Source organism: Dermacentor silvarum, chromosome 8 (assembly GCF_013339745.2).
Source record: "Dermacentor silvarum isolate Dsil-2018 chromosome 8, BIME_Dsil_1.4, whole genome shotgun sequence".
Classification (NCBI taxonomy): domain Eukaryota; kingdom Metazoa; phylum Arthropoda; class Arachnida; order Ixodida; family Ixodidae; genus Dermacentor; species Dermacentor silvarum.
Genome location: NC_051161.1, coordinates 57,973,727 through 57,993,334, shown reverse-complemented (window position 1 = coordinate 57,993,334; position 19,608 = coordinate 57,973,727). Strand labels below are relative to the sequence as shown.

General features: G+C 43.9%; 1 protein-coding gene across 7 annotated transcripts in view; it reads left to right on the top strand.

Moving 5' to 3' along the window:
- Positions 1-19,339, top strand: part of LOC119461279 (uncharacterized) — a 463,000-nt gene extending 443,661 nt beyond the window's left edge. For 6 of the 7 annotated variants that reach the window (XM_049672342.1, XM_049672341.1, XM_049672339.1 and 3 more), the window contains 7 exons: positions 3,248-3,309; positions 4,401-4,563; positions 5,772-5,898; positions 6,351-6,407; positions 11,148-11,224; positions 12,791-12,917; positions 17,714-19,339. In XM_049672342.1, the coding sequence (XP_049528299.1) occupies positions 3,248-3,309; positions 4,401-4,563; positions 5,772-5,898; positions 6,351-6,407; positions 11,148-11,224; positions 12,791-12,917; positions 17,714-17,755 (655 nt within the window). In that variant the 3' untranslated portion in view covers positions 17,756-19,339. Of the gene's footprint in view, positions 1-3,247; positions 3,310-4,400; positions 4,564-5,771; positions 5,899-6,350; positions 6,408-11,147; positions 11,225-12,790; positions 12,918-17,713 lie in introns of those variants that run through there. The other variant, XR_005193959.2, reaches the window with a different exon arrangement.
- Positions 19,340-19,608: the final 269 nt, after the last annotated feature.

Genomic DNA, 19,608 nt, shown 5'->3' with positions numbered 1-19,608 from the left:
GTGGGTGGTCCGAATTTCTTATGTAAATAGCTTCTTCTATCTCTTTAACTTCGGAAGTCGCGGATCAGGGAGCTGGGTGGCCGCGGGCCACGGGTGCCGCTACGGGCTGACTGGTATTGCGGCCTTGCACCGGGCGCTCCGACACCGTCTGGGACGGTGGGCGCCGTCAACTCGGATGCTGTGTGCACCGAGCGGGGTAGGACCACCTCACAGAGCTAACGTCTCCTTGCGGCTGCCTGTTGTGCCCATTTTGGGTGATGTTTTTTTTTTTTTTGATGCCGGTTGTTGTCAAAGTAGCGAAGCATTAGGCCTAAGGCTTTACAAAGCCGCCTATTGCACGTGGAGAGACACAGCCTGGTGGACCGTGGTGTTGAGATGTCGCACATTGCTTCCCTCATTAGTTCGCCTCGCACGAATTGAAATTACTCGTTCGACTCAAGAAAGCAAGCTTTGTTCACGTGAACTTAGCATCCTGAAATGCCGTCCGAAATTTCGCTAGCCGAATTGAACATCGTACCACGTGGGCGATGCGTATGCCGAATTCCTCTCCCTTGCACTACTTTAGTGTTTGTCGAGTGCGTTGAGTGTACGCAGCGTGAGCGGAGTCACCCCTGGTTTGCTGTCACCTGCACATCGTCAGCGCTGCTGCCCCGGACTACAATCGAGCTACCCCAGGCTTTGGAGATGCCTGTGGTCAATTCGGCGCAGCGACTTCGGCGGCCGCCAATGTCCGGCTCGCAACCCTCGGCGGCTGGGAAAAGAGCCGGCAGTCACCAACGGCTACTGCGGCTCTCGTCAGCAGGGCGCGAGCGACGCTTGCTCGTGCCGACTTCTGCCTCGCCGTTTCCGGAGTCCTGGGCTGGAGTCGTGCCATCGAATCTGCAGATGTGGTGCTGTGACCAACGAACGCCAGCGGTGAACCCCAGAGTCAATGTCGGCTCGCACGTTGTGGATAACGCGTGGACATTTACTCGGCGGCGCCACTGTCGCGTGTACTAACTTTTGTTCGCGACGCGCGCGTTGATAGCCCTTGTGACATGTTTCGCCGGCGTATGTGTAGTGATTTAAGGTTGGGGGGATGTGGGGATGCGCGACTCTCACGCGTCCCCTGATGTTGTTTTCCCCGCATGTCTCCTGTAGTCCGGCTTCTCTGCGTGGCTAAGCCCGGCGGTGGTTGCGAGAGATGGCGCTAGTGTCGCGATGCTAACGCCACCGATAGGCGGGGACATGGGAGAAAAAGGTCGGAGGCGCTCTCTCTTTGGCTTGGGATCGGCGACCAACACGCACGGACGCTTCGCGCGTGCGCCGGCCCGCTTTGCGCGACCGTCGCGCGAGGCTAAGAGCAGGACACCGGTATGGACGAACACAGATCGTTCGAGCGCGCCACCGTTCGGGTGACTATACACGTGAACGACTAGGCGATGGTGTCATAGCATGGGGCGAGCGTATTCGCTCTCCATCGGGTCGCGGTGAGTCGGACTTACTTGATTTGTCGCGCGCCCGTGTGAATGTTCTATTGGTTGTAATTCGGTTAGTGTGTATTAGTGTATGAAAGGTGCAATAAATGCCCTTGTGATTGTTTGCACTACTGTATTGTCGTTCCTTTGTCCCAAGAGCACATGTGAGACCCCACAAACGGCGGCAGATAAACGCATTTGGCCTTGGCAACGCCGTCGCTTTGGTGGCAGTGGCTCCCCTCGCCATCCCTCTCAACTCCCTCGTAGCTCCCCCCACCTTCGACTGGCCTCGCGCGTGCGTTTTTCCGTTTTTTCCGCGTGACGTTGAGGGGTCTATCCTAAGCTTTTGCTCTATGGCGGTGTCGGAGCAATGCCGGTCAGGAGGCGCCGCCGCGTGATTTGAAGCGCTGCTGAGGGCATTGTCGGTGCGCCATATGTTCAAATTAACCGTTGCAAATGCTTTCGCGTTCGAATTACCGGGCATTTTCACCCATAGTAATACACATAACTTTGACGTGACCACAGCGTCAGTTCGAATTAGGCGTGTTCGAGTTAACGAGATTAGATTGTAAATGCTTTCTGTGGGTTTTCCTCGCTCGCATTATATGCGGGTGAAAACTTTTTTTTTTTATTGCTATCCCCAAATGACACCTCGTATTATATGCGGGTCCGTATTATACGCGGGTTTTTACGGTACTTTTTTCTTTTTTTTTTCATTTCTTTTCGGAAAAACTGTCATTTTGAGGGGGGTGCGACTTCAAAAAAGGTGCTACTTATAGCCCCGAAAATACGGTAAGAGAATTGGTAAGTTTGAAAAAATATAAGCATGAAGTTTACAAATCTGAAACTCTATACCGAAAACAGATACTGCCAGTTATGTAAACTGGATCGGTTATAGCATCTCAAGCGGACAAGTTTGGATGCTTATAAAGGTTTCGCGATAGTCCTACTCTCAAATTAGCACCATATTTCAGATTGGAGTATAATACAGTAATTTTGTCTGGCTTAGGTGTGTTATTAGGTGCAGTTTACAGAATTGTGATATCATTTGTTTTTATTGCCGAGTTACAGAGTTGTTAACTTGACACTTGAGTCTCTTTCAATTTTCAACCTTTTTTTGTTACAAAATTGATGATCTAAATAAGGATCTGCTTCTTACGGTCACTAGCTTTCAACTTTTTCGTTCGTTTGCAACAAACCTCATTAAGTTCTGTGCAGTAGTTGCTGAGAAAAAATAATTTCTCTCTTCCCATAAATTTGGGTGGTAGCCCCCGAGCTAATCAAAATTTGGGCTTGTTGGTTCGTGAGACACACAGAGTGCTCTGTGTGTCGTCTTGCCCTTCTTTTTGTAGTCATTCCCTCTGCGCTATACAGCCCAACCCGAGCTAAAGTTTCCTCTTATGGAGGTGGCATGTACTAGCCGTAGGAAAGCATGGGTACGAGTCCTAGTAATATAGGTAAAGGTAACATACAGGGTACTTAACTGTACAAAGCACCCGCTCAAAAGTATTGGTAACACTTTTGTGGCATCTGTTGCCATTTGTGTATTGTTCCGTCCCCCTAGCCCTCTAGGGGACCTAAGGATACAGTGATGGAGATGGTTGCTTAAAAAGATGTTTGCCAAATTTCTTGCTATTGAGAAAAGAGCTGGTGCATAAGAAAGGTGCTCTAAATGTGTCTAGTTATGCATTCTGCAGACTTGTTTACTCTTTCACTTACAGATAATATAATAATAAAAAAAATAGTGTTGTTTCAATCATCTGTTGCTTTTTTTCTTTCCTGACTTGCAGGCATGGGCTAACGCTCGAAAAACAGTGGGATGCTTTGCAGACTTGTGTGCATGATGGGTCTGGTTAGTACGCACTTCTCGCCTGTTAATAGGAACCTGTACTGCAAGAAAAGTTCGAGGCATTTCCACTTTTACTTTTCTTTCCAAATTATGTATGTGGTCTAATTCAGCTCGAACTTCCAGCACGAATGTCATTTGGTTTTATCTCATATATGCAAGATAAAGGCCTCGAAACTAAGTTGCCATACCATAACCACGCTTTTCTTTATAGTTGCTACTAGAAAGAGCCTATGAGCCACAGCACTGTAGCTATTAATTGCATAGGCCAGTTGGTTTACTGTCCTGCTTCAGAAAAGATATTCAGGCACACATTCAGAAAGAATAGGGAAAGAAAAGTCTTCAGTTTTTATTACTTGTTCGTCCATGCAACTCCAACATTATTGTCATGCTAGATGTTTCTTGTAGCAAAAAAAAAAAAAAAAGTTGCATTGTACCTTCATTTTTGCCATTTTACAGTGATAACTAGCATGGGTAGTTTCAGTTTTCAACATGTCCATACGGCCATAGGCTGCAAAGCAAAACCAATTAGCTTACACAACATCCTAGTTGCTCCGGGTACCTTTGTGGAAATTGCCTGATTGTGCAGTGCAGGCATATTTCTTTTAACCTAATACTATACCACTGTTACCACAAAACTGTGCTTGCTCTTTGATATTAAAAGGAGTATTGTCATAATAGTAAGAGTGATCTGAAAGACACAGTGTATGTGCCCATCTTGTAAACAGTTTGACTATACTGCACTCAACTGTATCTCATGAACGTGCTAGCTTATCCCTCATAAACACACTGTTTGAAGCCAGTTTATAATGGTAATAAGCACCAAGGTAGAACATTTGTGCGACACTTAACAGCAGAAGCTATTTCTTTACATGGATTTGAGCGACACTTGAGTTTACCGTAGAAACTAGATAACCATACTAACTCATGGCAATGAAGCATAAGAACGAGTTGTTCCAAAGGGCAAGTGGGGAACAGCCATCACTGTTCATTGAAGCGCCTGGGTACTGCTTCGATAGCCTATCGTTTTTGCTTGTCAAAGCACTCTGTTTTGTGCTCGGAGCTTTATGTGTGCTCTTTTTGTTGTGCTTTTGCAGAAGCAATATTTCTTCAAGTGCTGAATAGACGGGTCAAAGTGGAGGACATCCTTTACTCGTTGCTGATGGGTCGGCCAATAGTTGTGGTGGGCAGGCCGCTCAGTGCACATGAGGTTGCTGCCAGTGCCAAGGTTTTGGCTCTCTTCGCACCCCGGCGGTTCGGGTCAGTTGACTAGTCACTCCTTACTCTGATTGAAGGCAACATATAACAGTACCATTAAAGCGCGGACCACTACTGTTAAATGTGTGAAACTAACTCTTAGTGATGTCCTGTGCCTAATGTATAGCTAGTAAACAGTAGTAAGCCATTGATAGTAAAAAGAACTTGTAATAATTACTAAATCGCATTTGGACTGGAACGAAAATGCAATCTGGGCCAATGTTCCTACAGACAAATGCATTGATCCTACTGCGTCACATCACTTTGTTGGTGCAATAGGCAGTGCAGCATTGATGATATGAATGACTTTATTTATTTACAGTAGTATTTACATTACATTTAAACACAAAGGAAGATGCAATTTTGCTATCTTTATATTCTTGGTGCTATATTATTTGCTGGAGTGTGGCACTCCCTCTGTTCAGCCTTGCCAATGAGGCCATATCTCCAGGCATTTTCTCTGTTGATCTGTTGTCTTCCACAAAATGGGCATTTTTCACTTGCAGTTTTCTGAGCTAAATCATCTTTTGTCGCTTCTGAACAAATGCTTATTTTCAGGACCGTAATCTCCCAATTCAACTGCTTATATTCAAACTCTTAAGTCGCACAGTATTTGCTTCTCTTGTCACTCCAACAGTTAGAGATTTCAGATGGTTTGTGCTCTTTCTATAAACTGATGGATATTTTTCAGACAGTAATCAGCTGGGCCAGAAATTCTGCAGCACACCTTTGTTTCATGGACTCAAAGCTTGGTTGTGATTTTACGGACTGACTTTTTGTGTCGTTTGCACTTCCAGACGTTTGGCACTAAAAGGTGCTAGCTGTGCAGGAGGCCTAGGGAGCCAGCTGTTTTCCTAAAGTGTAAAGAAATAAGGCAGAACTTCTGTGTGGGCACGAAGCACAGAGGCTTGTGTTTTTCACTTGTTTAGTCATTAGCTGTTTGTTCTTTTGACACTGAACTGGGCACATCAACCAATCTGTCAAAGCTGCAAAGTTAAGAGCATGGTGGAATTAGGTGAGCATTGTTTAGTGAGTGCCGCAAAAATAACTTGCATGCATTTCATGCTTAATAATTGAATCAGTCCTTCGGGATATACACGGTAGTGGTAGCTTATGAAAGGGAAAAAAATAATTTTAGATTTGGTGCTACTTTCAAATTGATAACCATTTCTCCTTTCATTTGATGCTCCTTTGTATGTTCTTTATTTCAGTGATTTTCTGTGGTTTGAGGACCAGAGGTTTGATTCACTGGACAACTCGTGCCTAAATGCTACAGCGGTAATTGGTTATGTTGACGAGCATCGGGCCAAGGACTTTGGGCTACCGTCTTCAGTCAGGGTGAGTGAACTGGGCTTGTTGCACTGGAGCCTTTACTGTGATAAAATAGAAAATTAGTCACAATGCTAGAAAGAACGTAGGTCAAAAGTAGTTCAAACTGTAAAATTCAATGTTGTTTTAGTCAAAAGCACTACTGCAATAACCCTGTCATTACTAGAAGCCCCTAGCTAACGAATCTTCATCATCTTATATCAATGATCTGTTTACTTCTTTGGACAGTGCTGATTTTCCTCTGTGCGAGAACATTCATGTCATGGCATTCATGTCTTGAAAGTCAAAGCTGTAGTGTCTGTGAGAGCTAAATGTTGCTTGCATTCTGAAACCTGTCTGTGCTTTGTGACCTTGCTATTTATATAAAACTTTAAATGTAGTAGAGATTGGTACGAAGGTCATTCCACTGTCCCTTGGCTCATGCTTATATTGACATGCTTTTCCTATTTTATTCTTTTCAGAAAAAGGCTTCCGTGCTCAACGTTGAAACTAGTGACTTCACTGGTCCTTGTTATGGTGTGAGTGAGCTTCTGATCTTCTGAGCATGTGATCGTGATCCCATTCTTCTGTAACAGAGTTTAGAAAATGTATTCTGGCGCAACAAAGGCATGGCTCAGAATGTTGCTTTCGCAAAAACCTAGATGCTCACTGTTGCAATCACTTCCTGTAACAAATGCATGCAAGTGGTAAATCAGCTGCCTAAACTGAGATCCTTGCTAGGTTGTGCTGATATTAAGCCCTCTCAAGAAAGGGTCATGGTAATTACTACATGTTGTCATTCATCATATCGTTGATAAGCTAGTTATGTGGTGATTACCGATTGTGCTCTTTTTTTCAGCGCTGTTTACTATATTGCGGCAATGTCTTGTTGTGCTGTTTCAAATTTTAACACGAACTTGTCATAAGGGCAGTTTCAATCCTCAGTGAACTTAATGTGCATCAAACCTGTCTTGTGCAATCAAAGCACGAGCATCACTGAAGATTGTATGTCAAAGTTGAGTGGGGTTGAAAGTTGGCAGCATTAGTATAGTGCCTTCAGGTGCTCTGTGTGCAATTGTGCAGTCAAGATAGTGCATAAAAAGTAAAATCATTGATGAAAATACAATAAATAAAACATGTGGCACACATATTGAAACACCTATGATTGGACCTCTGCTGGAAGTTTGAATAATATGTGTAATGTATTTCAGTAAAACAAATAGGAAGGTAGATGGCTGGGTGTTTGCTCTTGGTGTGAGCATGTCGTCATGTAATGGGTTCATTGCTTTCATTGTTTTTCACATTTGTTTTACATCAGGCATATTTTTCAAGTGGCTGGATAGGTGCTTTCCAAGTAGTAAGCTAGACATGAATAGTTGATGTCCTCACATCTGACATTTGCGTGGAGCATTTACACATACAGTCAGCATTCTGTGTACTTGACTAAACTCACTAAATATAGTCGCCGACCGATAAATCGGACACCAATAATCTGGACATGCTCGGTAATTTGGACAGCTTCGCGGCACCACCAATGGCCCTGTAGACTTAATGTGTAAAGATGACCGATATTTCAGACAGCCGCCAGCTCTACATTCGATTATCCTGACTCCGTCCGTGACTGTAGTGAACGCGGATTCTGCCACCATTATCTCCTCTGGCAACCTCGATGAGTCATGAAGTATGGCCTCAGAGATATGAGACATAAAGTATGGCCTCAAAGATTACACGTAAAACTGGTAATCACTGAGGCCTTGTCTCGGTCCCAGCACTAGGCCTCAGATTAAAGTACAAATGCTGATCTTGGAGGCTTTGCCTGAATTGTTAGGTCGCATCAACATCGCGATCATCACATCCTATTCTGGCATCCCAGCGTATGGCCCGCTCTCACCATTCTGTTTGTTTAGCTGGCGTTCTAGACAGCGCTCTGCTGACTCCCAGAAGCCTTTCTCGTGAAGTTATCGACAGGCCGCGTCAAATGGCACCAATGGTCCCCTCGCAGTCTGACTCCAAATGAGTCTTGAGTCGCAGTCCGAATGACCACGACTCTGCCACTGAAGAGCCTGAACTGCCGCGTGCCACAACGAGCTCAAATGCGGACATCATTGATGACTGTGATGAGCAGGTTCTTTTGTGTTAATGTTTCTGGCGGTTCTCTGAGGCGGAGCCTCCCAGAACCCAATCGAGGACAAAGCCGTTTGTTGAAAAGCACACAAACTTTTAATAAAACTAGAACGAAAAGAAAACCCTAAACCAAACACACAAAGATAACATGAAAACATGTAGCTAGAACGCTAATGGTATGAGGCAAGTTCGGGCAGGCTGCGGGTGTGAGTATGCACTACAGTCTCGACGCGAAGCAGTGGAGACGAGACGACGAGAGAAGCGTTGTTGGTCTCACCAAAAGGTCGCTGTATCGGACCGTCGTACAGGCTGCCAGAGCGTGGCAGCTCTGGCTCGGTAGCACGGGAAGACGGCGGTGGCGTTCTGGCCGGGCAGCTGGTCGTGGCACTCGGGCTCGTAGCCCAACAGCTCACGTTCTGCCCACGGGCGCAGACGCTCACCAGCCTCGGGCAGCAACAGTTGACTATCGGGCAGGGTGGCGATGCCCGGGAAGGCAGGCGGCTTGGCAGCACGGGTTGACGGCGGCGGCGTTCTGGCCGGGCAGCTGGTCGTGGAGCTCGGGCCCGTAGCCCAACAGCTCTCGTTCTGCCCACGGGCGTAGACGCTCACCGACCTCGGGCAGCAGCATTTCCCCAACGGATGGAATGGCGACGCCCAGAAATGGGTTGGCAGGAGGCCCCAGCCGGGTGAAGTCCTGGTGGCTCGGGTCCGGAACCCGACGGCCGTCTTCAACTCCCGGTCCGGTGGCCGACCTTCTCCTGGTGCCGCTTCTGGAACTCCTTCCCCCTACTGCCAGCGCGGCTCCTTTTTCTGCTGCTCTGGTCGATTTGTCGATTTCTCATTGGCTGCTCGAGGCTCCGTGTTCTTTTGTGATTGGATTGTTTTTTTTTTCTTTTGATTTCTTTTCTTGTGCCGCGTGTTCACGCGCCGGACGGTCTTCGGCGTTGTCGTTTTCAATTAGCATAGAATTCGCCTAGGCGCGCGCACTACTTGTCGTCTGCTCCTTGTTTAAATGCACCGCACCGCGTCGTGTACCACACATCACCGTCGCGCACTACACATCACAATGACCTGCTAGGCTGTGGTGTGTCGATTCCTGCTGCCGTTACATTTGAAGACTTTGCAGACGTCGACAACGCAGTGTTGTGTGCTGAACTGAACGATGACGAAATAATTGAGCAAGTTCTCCCACCGTCAAACAGCTACTCTAACTCGGCTGATGATGTGCTGTGCGGATCTGACTCAAGCCTTTGCAGTCCTTGCATCAGCGTACAGCGACAACAGAAAACCGGCAGAAATATAGGCGTACTTGGTTGCACATTTGCACATAAGCGGAAGTGTATGCAGCAACGAGTTGACTACTTCTTCATTGCACAGGGGCAATAAAACGTAAATAAAATTATCTTTTTTGGTCACATTCGTTCTTTTGGACATTCAAAAGTTTGTACTTATTTACGTTCCCCGTGAAGTTCGAATTATCGGTCGTCGACTGTAGTAGACTTCCATTAATTTGACTCCGGTTAATTTGATTTTTTCGGTTAATTTGATCCCAACAGAAAGTCCCAGACAGCACTAATGTTTTTCTCTGAGCCCAAGCTTTTGTTATTTCAATTCTGAAATTGGCCTTCGATGAATAACTAGAACTTGACCAGCTAAATGTACACGCGTGACTCACACCTTTGGTGACACCAGTAGGGACCCCTGTCAGTAGCAGCATATCTTGGCAGAGCTTAGGGGACAGTGAATGCATTGAACACGTCATCTCCTGTTGAAAACGCCTATTTTTGGCTTGCCCTAGGAAGATTTTCAAGCAATAACTGTAGCTCACAATATCTGATCACAGATTTACCCAATGCTAACGCACATCTTTTTTTTTTCTTTTTTTCCAAGAAAGCTGGTTCAAAAATTGCCTGCATGTTGAAATCGGATACGAAACCAAAACCCCCTTCGAGGCGTTTGTAGCCTTTCCAGCGTAACACGAGTGTATTGAGGCGAAACTAACTTTAAAAACTGTGCGGCGAAGCTGACTTTAGGAAGCCAGCTGCCAGTGTGCAACCTATATTAGATAGGCCCTTGCCCATTTTCTTGCTAAAAAATTGGGTGCACGCTAATTTCTACTTGGTTTAGGAGCTTTAATGTCATTTGTACGTTAGTCTTCTATTGAGACGTATAAAAAGCATTTAATTCGGCAGCGTGTTAGAATCAGGCAAATACTGCCAAATGAAGTAGCAGTGTGCTTTGCTGTCTTTTCTGCATCTTGTTTAATTCGACCCGCCGGATAATTCGATCAATTTTGTTGGTCCCGTCAGGGTCTAACGGAAGTCGACTGTAATTGAAAATTCTTAATTCGTTCTGCAGATACAAGTTATGTAGCAAAAATAAATTTTAAATGGACAGAGTTTATTAGTACCTGAAGAGGCTAATATGCAAAACCCTTTCAAACACTACTAAAAAGCAATCTGAACTGCACATGCTATGGAAGCAATAGATGGCTTTGCAGATTATATATGCGCATGCTGTCTTTTTGGTTTAGCATTTATAGGCTTTGGATGGCTTGTGTAGCTATTCTAATGAAAGGCCACACATGGCACCTATCTCAAACTAAGTTTGCTAGTGCTGCCGGGGCCTTTGTTGCCTTTACAAATTATAAATGTGGAAATAAATTGCCACTTATTCAGATTTTGCTTGTCTAACAAAGTGTTAGCAATGATTTTTCTTAGTTTGTTAGATAACTGTTTTTGGAGGCTTTAGACTTTAAAAAATAACCCCTACCATTACTATAAATGTGCTTTGGTTCCTGCTTACCAGATGGCAGCACATTGTTTAGGTTAGGTCATGGGATGACAGTGTGTGGGACCTTTGCCCAAATACTCTCCAAAACATGCATGTAGCAGGTCGTAGCCGTTATACGTTCGGTCAAACAAATTATCATAACTTAATAAAACTGTCTGTCCACTGCGTTCATCTGTGTGCCTTGTTTTTGTCCACATTTTATTGCGCAGTTTTTACATGGAACGCTTTAGCAGTTTTATGGGAGTTCACAATTCAAATTGAGTTTGATCTGCATAGAGTCAACTGTGCTCGAAAGTGCTCATCTGAGAGATTTATTAATTAGTGTATTTAACAAAAAATTCATCTTTGTGCTGGCAATGTAGGGTGCCCTCCTTAAGCAGACAAGCCAGAGGATACGACTGCTTGAAGAAAATGAAGCCCTACTAGCTGTGATCTCAAGGTACTGCCACATTGCTCCAAACACCATTGAACTTACGAACACACTGAAGCATGTTTGTGTTGCAGCTAAAGCAGAGCCCAACATATTTTTACAGCGAAGCTATTTATGGCTAGGCTTCTGTGCATTTTTCATGTGCATGTGCAAAAATGTGGGCCGACCCTGGTGATAGCGCAGAAAGGGTACAAGCGCAATGGCACCCCTGTGGACTGCGGGTGGTGGGCTCCGGGACCTGTAACATGCCCTTGAACTATCCTTGTCATACCTGGGACCCAAAGAGGTCCCAGGAACAAGGGTAACAACAGATACCACGGTCGGATCTTGGCCCAAAAGGTTGACCTACGTTGGTCATGTCTATGTTCACACCACCCTCTCCTTGTCGACGTTCCAACTGCTTGCGTGCCCAGTTTCCTGCTGCTGTTGCAAAGTGGCGGCACCGTTGCACATGTATATAAGACAAGGTTCCGTTATCCATTTTGAATTTCACTTTTCTTCTCTCGTCGTAATGGGGAGACAGGCCGCGTGTAGTGCGGTCTCCCAGCGACGATTGCATTCTTGTCTCTGTTCCTGCTGTCACTCTTCGTAGGCGTGTTGCTCCTCGGGAGTCCGGACTATACGCGGCCTCCCCATTCTGTGTCACCTCTGTGTTGTGTGCTAAACAGCTTCGCTGGTCATCCACCTTCACAGAGTGGAATGGCTCATGATTTTTGGCAAAAAAGTGTGCGTAATCCATGGTTTACTTAGGGAACTTTATCTTCTTGCACTGATGCAGTCAAAATTTGCAAACTTTGCAATGTTTCACTAAAGTGAAACACTAAATGAATTTAGACAGCTGAAGGTTTCTTTGAAACAGTACTTAATTTGGCAGGAAGAGGTTGACTAATAGAAGAGAAACTGAATGTCAAAGTTTCATTTCTTGAATTTCGTACTTAAACCCCACAGCCAGCATGTCAGTGGCACGTCACGGATTTCTCTGTCGCTTTTTTGTGCCACTGTGGCTCAGCAAGTTCTTCAATCTTGCCAAGTTCACTCTTTGGCTTATGTAGAACGCAATGTAGTCCATTATTGCCAATAAAACATTAACTAAGCCAAAGCAGATGCTGTCAAAATTCATGATGTCACGATGAGCTGGCACATCATGGTGATGTGGTCACCTATCGTTCGTTCTGCATCTGCGGGGGCCTGTGGACTCCGGGTGCTGGGCTCCGGGACGGCGCCCACCCTATGGGCCGTGGATTTGGACACCACCTATTGTAGAAGCATAATTTACTATAATACAACTTAACTTGTTTTTCTGCTTAGTGTCCCATTTAATAAGCAATAAGATAAGGGCACTATGGAAAGATCCTGTTTACTGAAGTTTTGATGCATGTTGAGAAATGCCAGGTGGCCTAGGTTAAATTAACCTGGATCTATCCGCTACGTTGTGCTTCATAGCCCACAGTGTAGTCTTGGGGTGCGAAACCCCATAATTTGTTTACTGACGAAAATACAAAATGAAACTAAGTGTTTCCTTTTTAAATTTTTGTAATTTTATTTATTATAATTATTATTATTTCTTTTTACCAGCGTGCTTGCAGACATTGAGTATGTGGCTCACACATGGGTCCTGCTGACTGCCAGTGCCCGGAAAACAGAATCCAAGGCATTTGCCAAGCAGAAGCAGCTTACCAATTGTGACATGGCCATATTGAAGGTTTGTAAAAGATTGCAATTTCAATATGGTCAATTAGTATATCAGGAAAGTTATTACAGAATGTAAGTTGAATCATTTGGTTGATATGAGAAAGAATCGGCAGCAGGGAGAGTACAAGCACTTTGACCATGCCAAACCATCAGGCAATCAAAGTTTGTTGTAAAAGTTGTAAAGTGACAGCAAAAAGCTAATGTTGAGTTGATAAGCTTTCCTGTAGGTGTGAAATTCAGGTTACATGATTGAGACCTTTGGTTTATAGCATGCATAGGCCTAGCGGCAAGGACACATGTTCTTCAGGACTGTTAGAAAGTTGGTGACGGTGTACCAGCCATGAGAGTAAGCCAGTTCATAACTACCTAAAACTAGTCAAGGGTCTGTACATCCTTTTCTCTACATTCATTGCATCAGCTCAGTGAGATTAGAGGAGGATAGCAATAGAGAGTTATAGCTTGCCCGTAAACTTTATATTGTTTATGGATTACTGGGTCACTGGAGCCATGGATGGCAGTAGCAAAGCAGGTAGCGACATCTTGCGATGCTTCGTCCATCTACACTTTGTTTTAAACATTCTTGTGTTGTGCGAGTGTTCTCGTTAAACGAAAATCATAGGACAGAATATTATTTTAGCTGCCAACGCTTTGCATCAGCACTTAAGTAGAATGTGATTGGTCACTGCAGTATTAGCTTTGTGTGCTTTGAAGGTGGAGTGCAAAAAGCATTTGTGGGTGCATATTTAGAAACAATGTACTAATTAGTAGACATTTCGGTAACATTGAAGAATTTCAGTTTAAACCCCTTTATGCCATAGATGAGCTTGGTTCATCTTTACAATTCTGATAAAAGTAAGCAAGGATGAGCTTAGCCCATCAACAATACTTATCATTTCCTTCCAATGCCATGGATGAACTGATTTCATCTGAGTTTTGCTGTACTTCTGGTAGATGGCACAGCACAAGCAGGAGTGAGTTTGTTAAGGCAGAGAGAGTAAAATGTGTATTGGCTACTTGGTGCTGCCAGAAACTGCAGCTAGCTCTGTTTTCTTCGGCACAGAGAAGAAAAGCTGACTTCACTGATGATTAATATGATTCTGAAAATGAAGTGTTGAGCAGCTCAAGTAAAGGCAACCCTTAGTTTCGTAATGCACACAGCTCATGTACGAACAGTGCAAATCAAGATTACAGTGGTGCTCTTGATGTGTTTTACGTTGCGAGGTAGTGTTACAAACACAATGTAAACAATACCCCCCAGAGGCATGCCCACCTATCTTCACATTTTTGGTTTCTCCAGGTGAGACGTTTAACTTGGAGGAGCCAGGTGACCCACTTTTCATACCAGTTGCATGGTTTATGGTATAGTGCTGCTAAGCTCCACTTTAACAATAAACGATAGAGATGTCGTATAAATAAACGCCTAAAATATTGTCTAGATTGTTTTTCGTAAAGGCTTCCACAGTAAAAAAAAAGTTTATCTTTAGCCAGAGTTCGGGATAATAGCAGCCAAAGTCGCTGTTTCATTGGACTTCAATAATTGCTTAGCAATGTTAAATAAAGAAAGCGCAAATTTACTGCAAGTAAATGAATGAGCAGTGTACAGTGCTAACTTTCATTTTCACTTCATTGTGAGTTTTGATCTGTGCAGCAGAATTCGGGATGAAATCGTAGGTGTGTGTGTATGCGATTCCTTTTCATTCTAATCAGCCATCACTTTGAGAGTCTCTTTAAGAATTTATGTCAGGCACAGCAAAAAACATTAATTGGGCATTTTTCTGGGCTGTGAGCTTTTTAGCATATGAACTCTGTTGGTATAATATACTGGAAGGAAACTTCAATCCAAATTTTTCTTGATTTGATGTAACAGCATGTAAATGTTTAGCTGATAAGCTTTCCTGTAGTTGTGAAATTCAGGTTACGTGATCGAGACCTTTGGTTTATTGCATGCATAGGCCGAACGGCAAGGACACAGGTTCTTCAGGACTGTTAGAAGGCTGATGATGTTCCTCAGATTCTAAAGATAAAACATTGTAATATTTGATTTCTGAACCAAACTAGGTTACCGCAGAAGCTGTGGCAGCTGAGGGCAATAGGAACAGTGAAAGTAGTCACAAATAAGTTGTTTAGTGGCTTTGGCGTTGCACTGCTAAGCACAAGGTCGTGGGATCAAATCCCAGCCACGGTGGTCGCATTTCGATGGGGGCGAAATGCTAAAACGCCCTTGTACCGTGCATTGGGTGCATGTTAAAGAACCCCAGGTAGTCAAAATTAATCCGGAGCCCCCCCACTACAACGTGCCTCAAAATCAAATTGTAGTTTTGGCACGTAAAACTCCAGAATTTAATTTAAAATTTTTATATTGGTTTGCAAGTATATGCATCGAAATGTATATTACCTATGGAAAAAGGATACATTTCAGCACCTCTCAACAAAGGATGGGCTGTGGACTTCGGCAACAAACATGCCCCGCAACCGTCAGCTCAGGTGGTGGAGAGACGAGACACAACGCTACCACCAACCACAGCATCTAAACCCTTCAGATCCCATGGGGCTCTTGCATGAAAGCATGTGCATATTATATAGCTAGCTGGTGTTAGGCGATAAGTGCACCTCGCCATTCAATTGTACGAGAGCAAATGCCCTTAGTGGATAAAGTCTCAGTACGAAAATTGGTAAAAAGACCAAAGAAAACAATGTGCTTTAGAATGAGAGAACAATTCGAAGAAATCAATAGTTTATTAAAGGAATGATACACGCTTGACAGCATATATTGTTGCCGTGAGGATATTTAGGAAACACTTGTCTTGTTGCATAATGCCATAGAGAACAGAGCCAGTTACCGGGACATCTGCGTTGGCAGCAGAGATGGCATATGTGTGCTGTCCTGTGTGGACCCATGTCAGGCGATAACGTAGTTGCCATGAAAGGGAAGTCTGCAGGAGGCCTCAAGAAAGACCGCTTATGCGGTAAACAAAATGGTCGCCTGAGGCAATATTTCTGCCTTGTATGCTCCACTTGGAAGGGTTGAAAACGGTCCTGCCTAAACAAAGATTTTCTTGTTCATTATTTAGGTTGATGAAAGTACATTAAAAATGTGCACACTGAGCCAGGAACAGACAAGGATGCAGCACTCTTGTCTGGGTCACAGTAAATATTCTGCATATCCTGATGCCACTGCTGTTAAGTTGCATCTAGAACAAGATGCTCATTGAGTTGCAAATTGGGTCAATACTGTATTTTGTTGCTGCTGTACAGCTTCTGCACTGTACACTCTTGTGTATTTGGTCTTACAGATTAGATTATGACTGATGTATTTGATTGAGGATCGCGAATTGGATTGGAATTGGATCGCGAATTATTCATGTATATTTTGTCCCTTAAGTGCTGGCAGCCATGTTTAATGCAGGGAACTTGTACAAGCTTATTGACCCTTTTCGCGGAACAGTTTGTTTTAGAGAAACGAGATGGCGCTCACGGCGGCGCGCCATACGTCTCGTCAGCGACCGCGCACGAATACGAAACAATTACCGCTTCTACCTTGCTTCTGTGCGATCAGCTGTCGGAAATGCAACTGAGTTTTCGCTAACACACTGTGCTCCAATCATGCTAGATTGAATCATGTGGATTGAAGACGTGTGCAGTAGTTGGCTGCAAAAATAGTGACTGGTATGTTAAGGAATGGAATGAATCTGTGTGGCCAAGTTCGCGGACCGTTGCTGCAACTGTCCAAACGTGTTACTGGCACTTTGACATGTACGGCTTTCCTCAAGGATACAGAAATTTGCCCATCCGCCAGCCTTGTATCGCTAACCTTCAAAGAAAGGGCTTCATCCCCAGAACGTCGGCAAGAGTGAGTACCACTCGTTAAACAATGACAAACGCTGCAGCGCCGCTTCCTGTCACAGTAAGTTGCGCGCACATTATCTATACACAACTGTTCCAAATGGCAGGAAAACTTACGCCCACTCTATCGCTGTACGTATCAAGAATAAGTGAATGGGCGCACACTTGAATATATGCGCACTGTATGTGCACAATAAATGACGGACTACACCAATGGCGCACGAATGGTCGAAGCTGAATGTGATCGTGACGGCCCACAAGAGTAAGCGAGTTACTAGCTGTAATATATATTTGCTACAAGGTATTACAATGTACAAAACAGCTAAGTTTCAAGCTTTGTGCACAGCAAGAACAAATCTATCGGAACTGAGCACACCCACGGGCGATTAGGCAGAAAATGATCAGATAGTGGCCGCACCGAGGAACTTCACTGAGTCAGAAACTGACAAGCCACTGCTTCAAAATATTTGCCAAAGTAAGAACAAAGAGCAAAACACACTAATCCTGACTGAATTAATGAGCGGAATGTTTGAATAGCTTGGAATACATATTTAGACCCACTTTTAGAACAAGCACCCTATACGCTGCTTGCGCCATTTGGGAATAGCTTAATCAGCTCCGAAATCGCTTTTGCATGTTCTCTGAAGCTGTGATCAAAGCTTCGTGTCGTACACCTAGTCACCGTCTACAATATCTCCGAAAACAGAGGTTTTCTAAGCCACACCGGCGTCCTACACTTCCATTGTAAACAAGGAGGCAACGGAGGCAGTTGAGGCAAGCAATGGACACGTCACCACGTGATCAAACATGGCAGAGCCCATGGCTGCGCCGTGAAAAGGGTCAATAGTTTGTTGTCACACATAGCAGCTACTTATCATGTTTGGCTTGCTGCCAACTCTTTGGAGCATTACCTAAATTTGAACTTGACCTTACAGTGTTCATTTATATTTCTCTCTCCTGCAGCATTACGAGAAGCTGATGAGTGATGTTCACACGAAGAAATGATTGTCACATGTTCCACATTCCACCAAAGAGCACCTGTATAAAGTATAGATGGGCAATACAGACTGTGATACTAGCTGCTGAAAAGAAAATTGTGCGCCGACACTGTACAAGACACCAAATGCCTCATTAAAGACACTAAGGACATCTTGCATGGTTTTTGACCCACTGTTGCTACTTTTGTTGACCATAGTGAAAGAGTGGTTTGGTTAAGCTGCTCCATTGACCACATTTGTGTATTCCATTGTTCTAGTACGTACAGAAGCTGAAACCAAGCTGAATCTCACTTCGTAATGATTACTAGGAGTTAGCTTGCATGCTCAGTTGCAGAATTTCTGTGACCAATGGTGGAGGACGTCTTCATTATTGCGCAATCGGCTAATGGTTTCTAAATTTGCATGTCATGGCTGTTTTAGGAATGTATGAGGCGTTATATAAATTGCTCTAATGGGAGGGCATTATCAATGGCTTCATTTATTGTATATGAGGTATTACAATTCTAGTGCTTGTGCATATTAATGGACCTGATTCGACTGAACTATTACACATGCTTAATAAGTAATTATTCAGTGTATTCAATTTCATGTAATTGCTCAGACAAGTAAATTAACAAAAGCCTGATATTGTGTATGTAAATATTTTACATACATAAGAATGACAGTGCACAGTGGTAAATAATATCTCCCTGGTGATCAAAACAGTTTCAAAAGATTATTTTGCAGTGTTTCTTCCAATGTTATACTGCAGAATCTTCTGGAGTTTCTTTCACCACAAAAGACACTATGCGTATTAGCAACCAAAGGGGCATCAAGCATCCTATACTTTTTTTATGGCCATGCTTTTTGTGTGAACCTGACTATCTTTGTTTGTTTGTGCATATATTTCTTTTTAAATTCATGTGTCCACCTAGCTTTGCAAAGTTTATTGTATTCATTCTGCATTATTACCTGTTCTCAATGATCATCTTTCAAGTTTTGTGATCCTGGTTCCTTCTGAATGTGTGTACAGCTGGTATGGCCATATTTACAGTGTGCAGTAGAATTCACTGTTAAAGCAAACACCAAACTATTATTTCGCAACTCGTTGCAGCTCAATTTTTACATGAAGGCCTTGGCAATACCGTTTTACCAATAATAGGTCTACCTAATGCATCAAATCAAGCACTTTTTTTCTATGCAGTTGATGGTATGTTCAAAATATGATAATTTGAATACAGATTACTAGGTGTTTTATGTAAGAGTGACTATACCACACAAAGATCTGTTTGTGCAACTCCATGTGGTTAAAAAAAAGGTGAAGCAAAGTAATGCTTCTGTTATGTGGGTCTTTCACAGGCAGCGCAATGCACACATCTTTCTAGGTTTGCAGCAGCTGTAGTACACATTGCTTTTTGTTCGTCAACTTCTTTGTGTCAAAGGTGTCCTAGTGCCACCAGCAGCCCTGGCGGCCTAACGAGTGCACTGTTTGCACGTACCTACAATGCACACACATCTCTGTTGCAACAAACAAATGTTTCTTATATGTATATTTTAGCTTGTGAATAGCCCTTATGTGCCAGCTTCATTGAATAAATGTTTTATCATTTTATCTCACCCGTTCAATTATTCAGCCATCTGTTGCTCGATGTCATGCAAAGCTGTTAAAGCTTAAATCATTTGCTCCAAACCAATGGTTCCACTTGGTGTTCTGTCTGCACCGAGCTGCGGATGGCGGGCATCTTAGCACACTTTACTTGACCCCCCCTCCCCCTTACGAATGTGACGGCATTTATTATTAAGAGGAAGCTTTATCTCGGGGCCTCATAACCTAATAGACGGGAAAGGAGAAATCGTTTTTCTCGGCAACCATTGCACCAA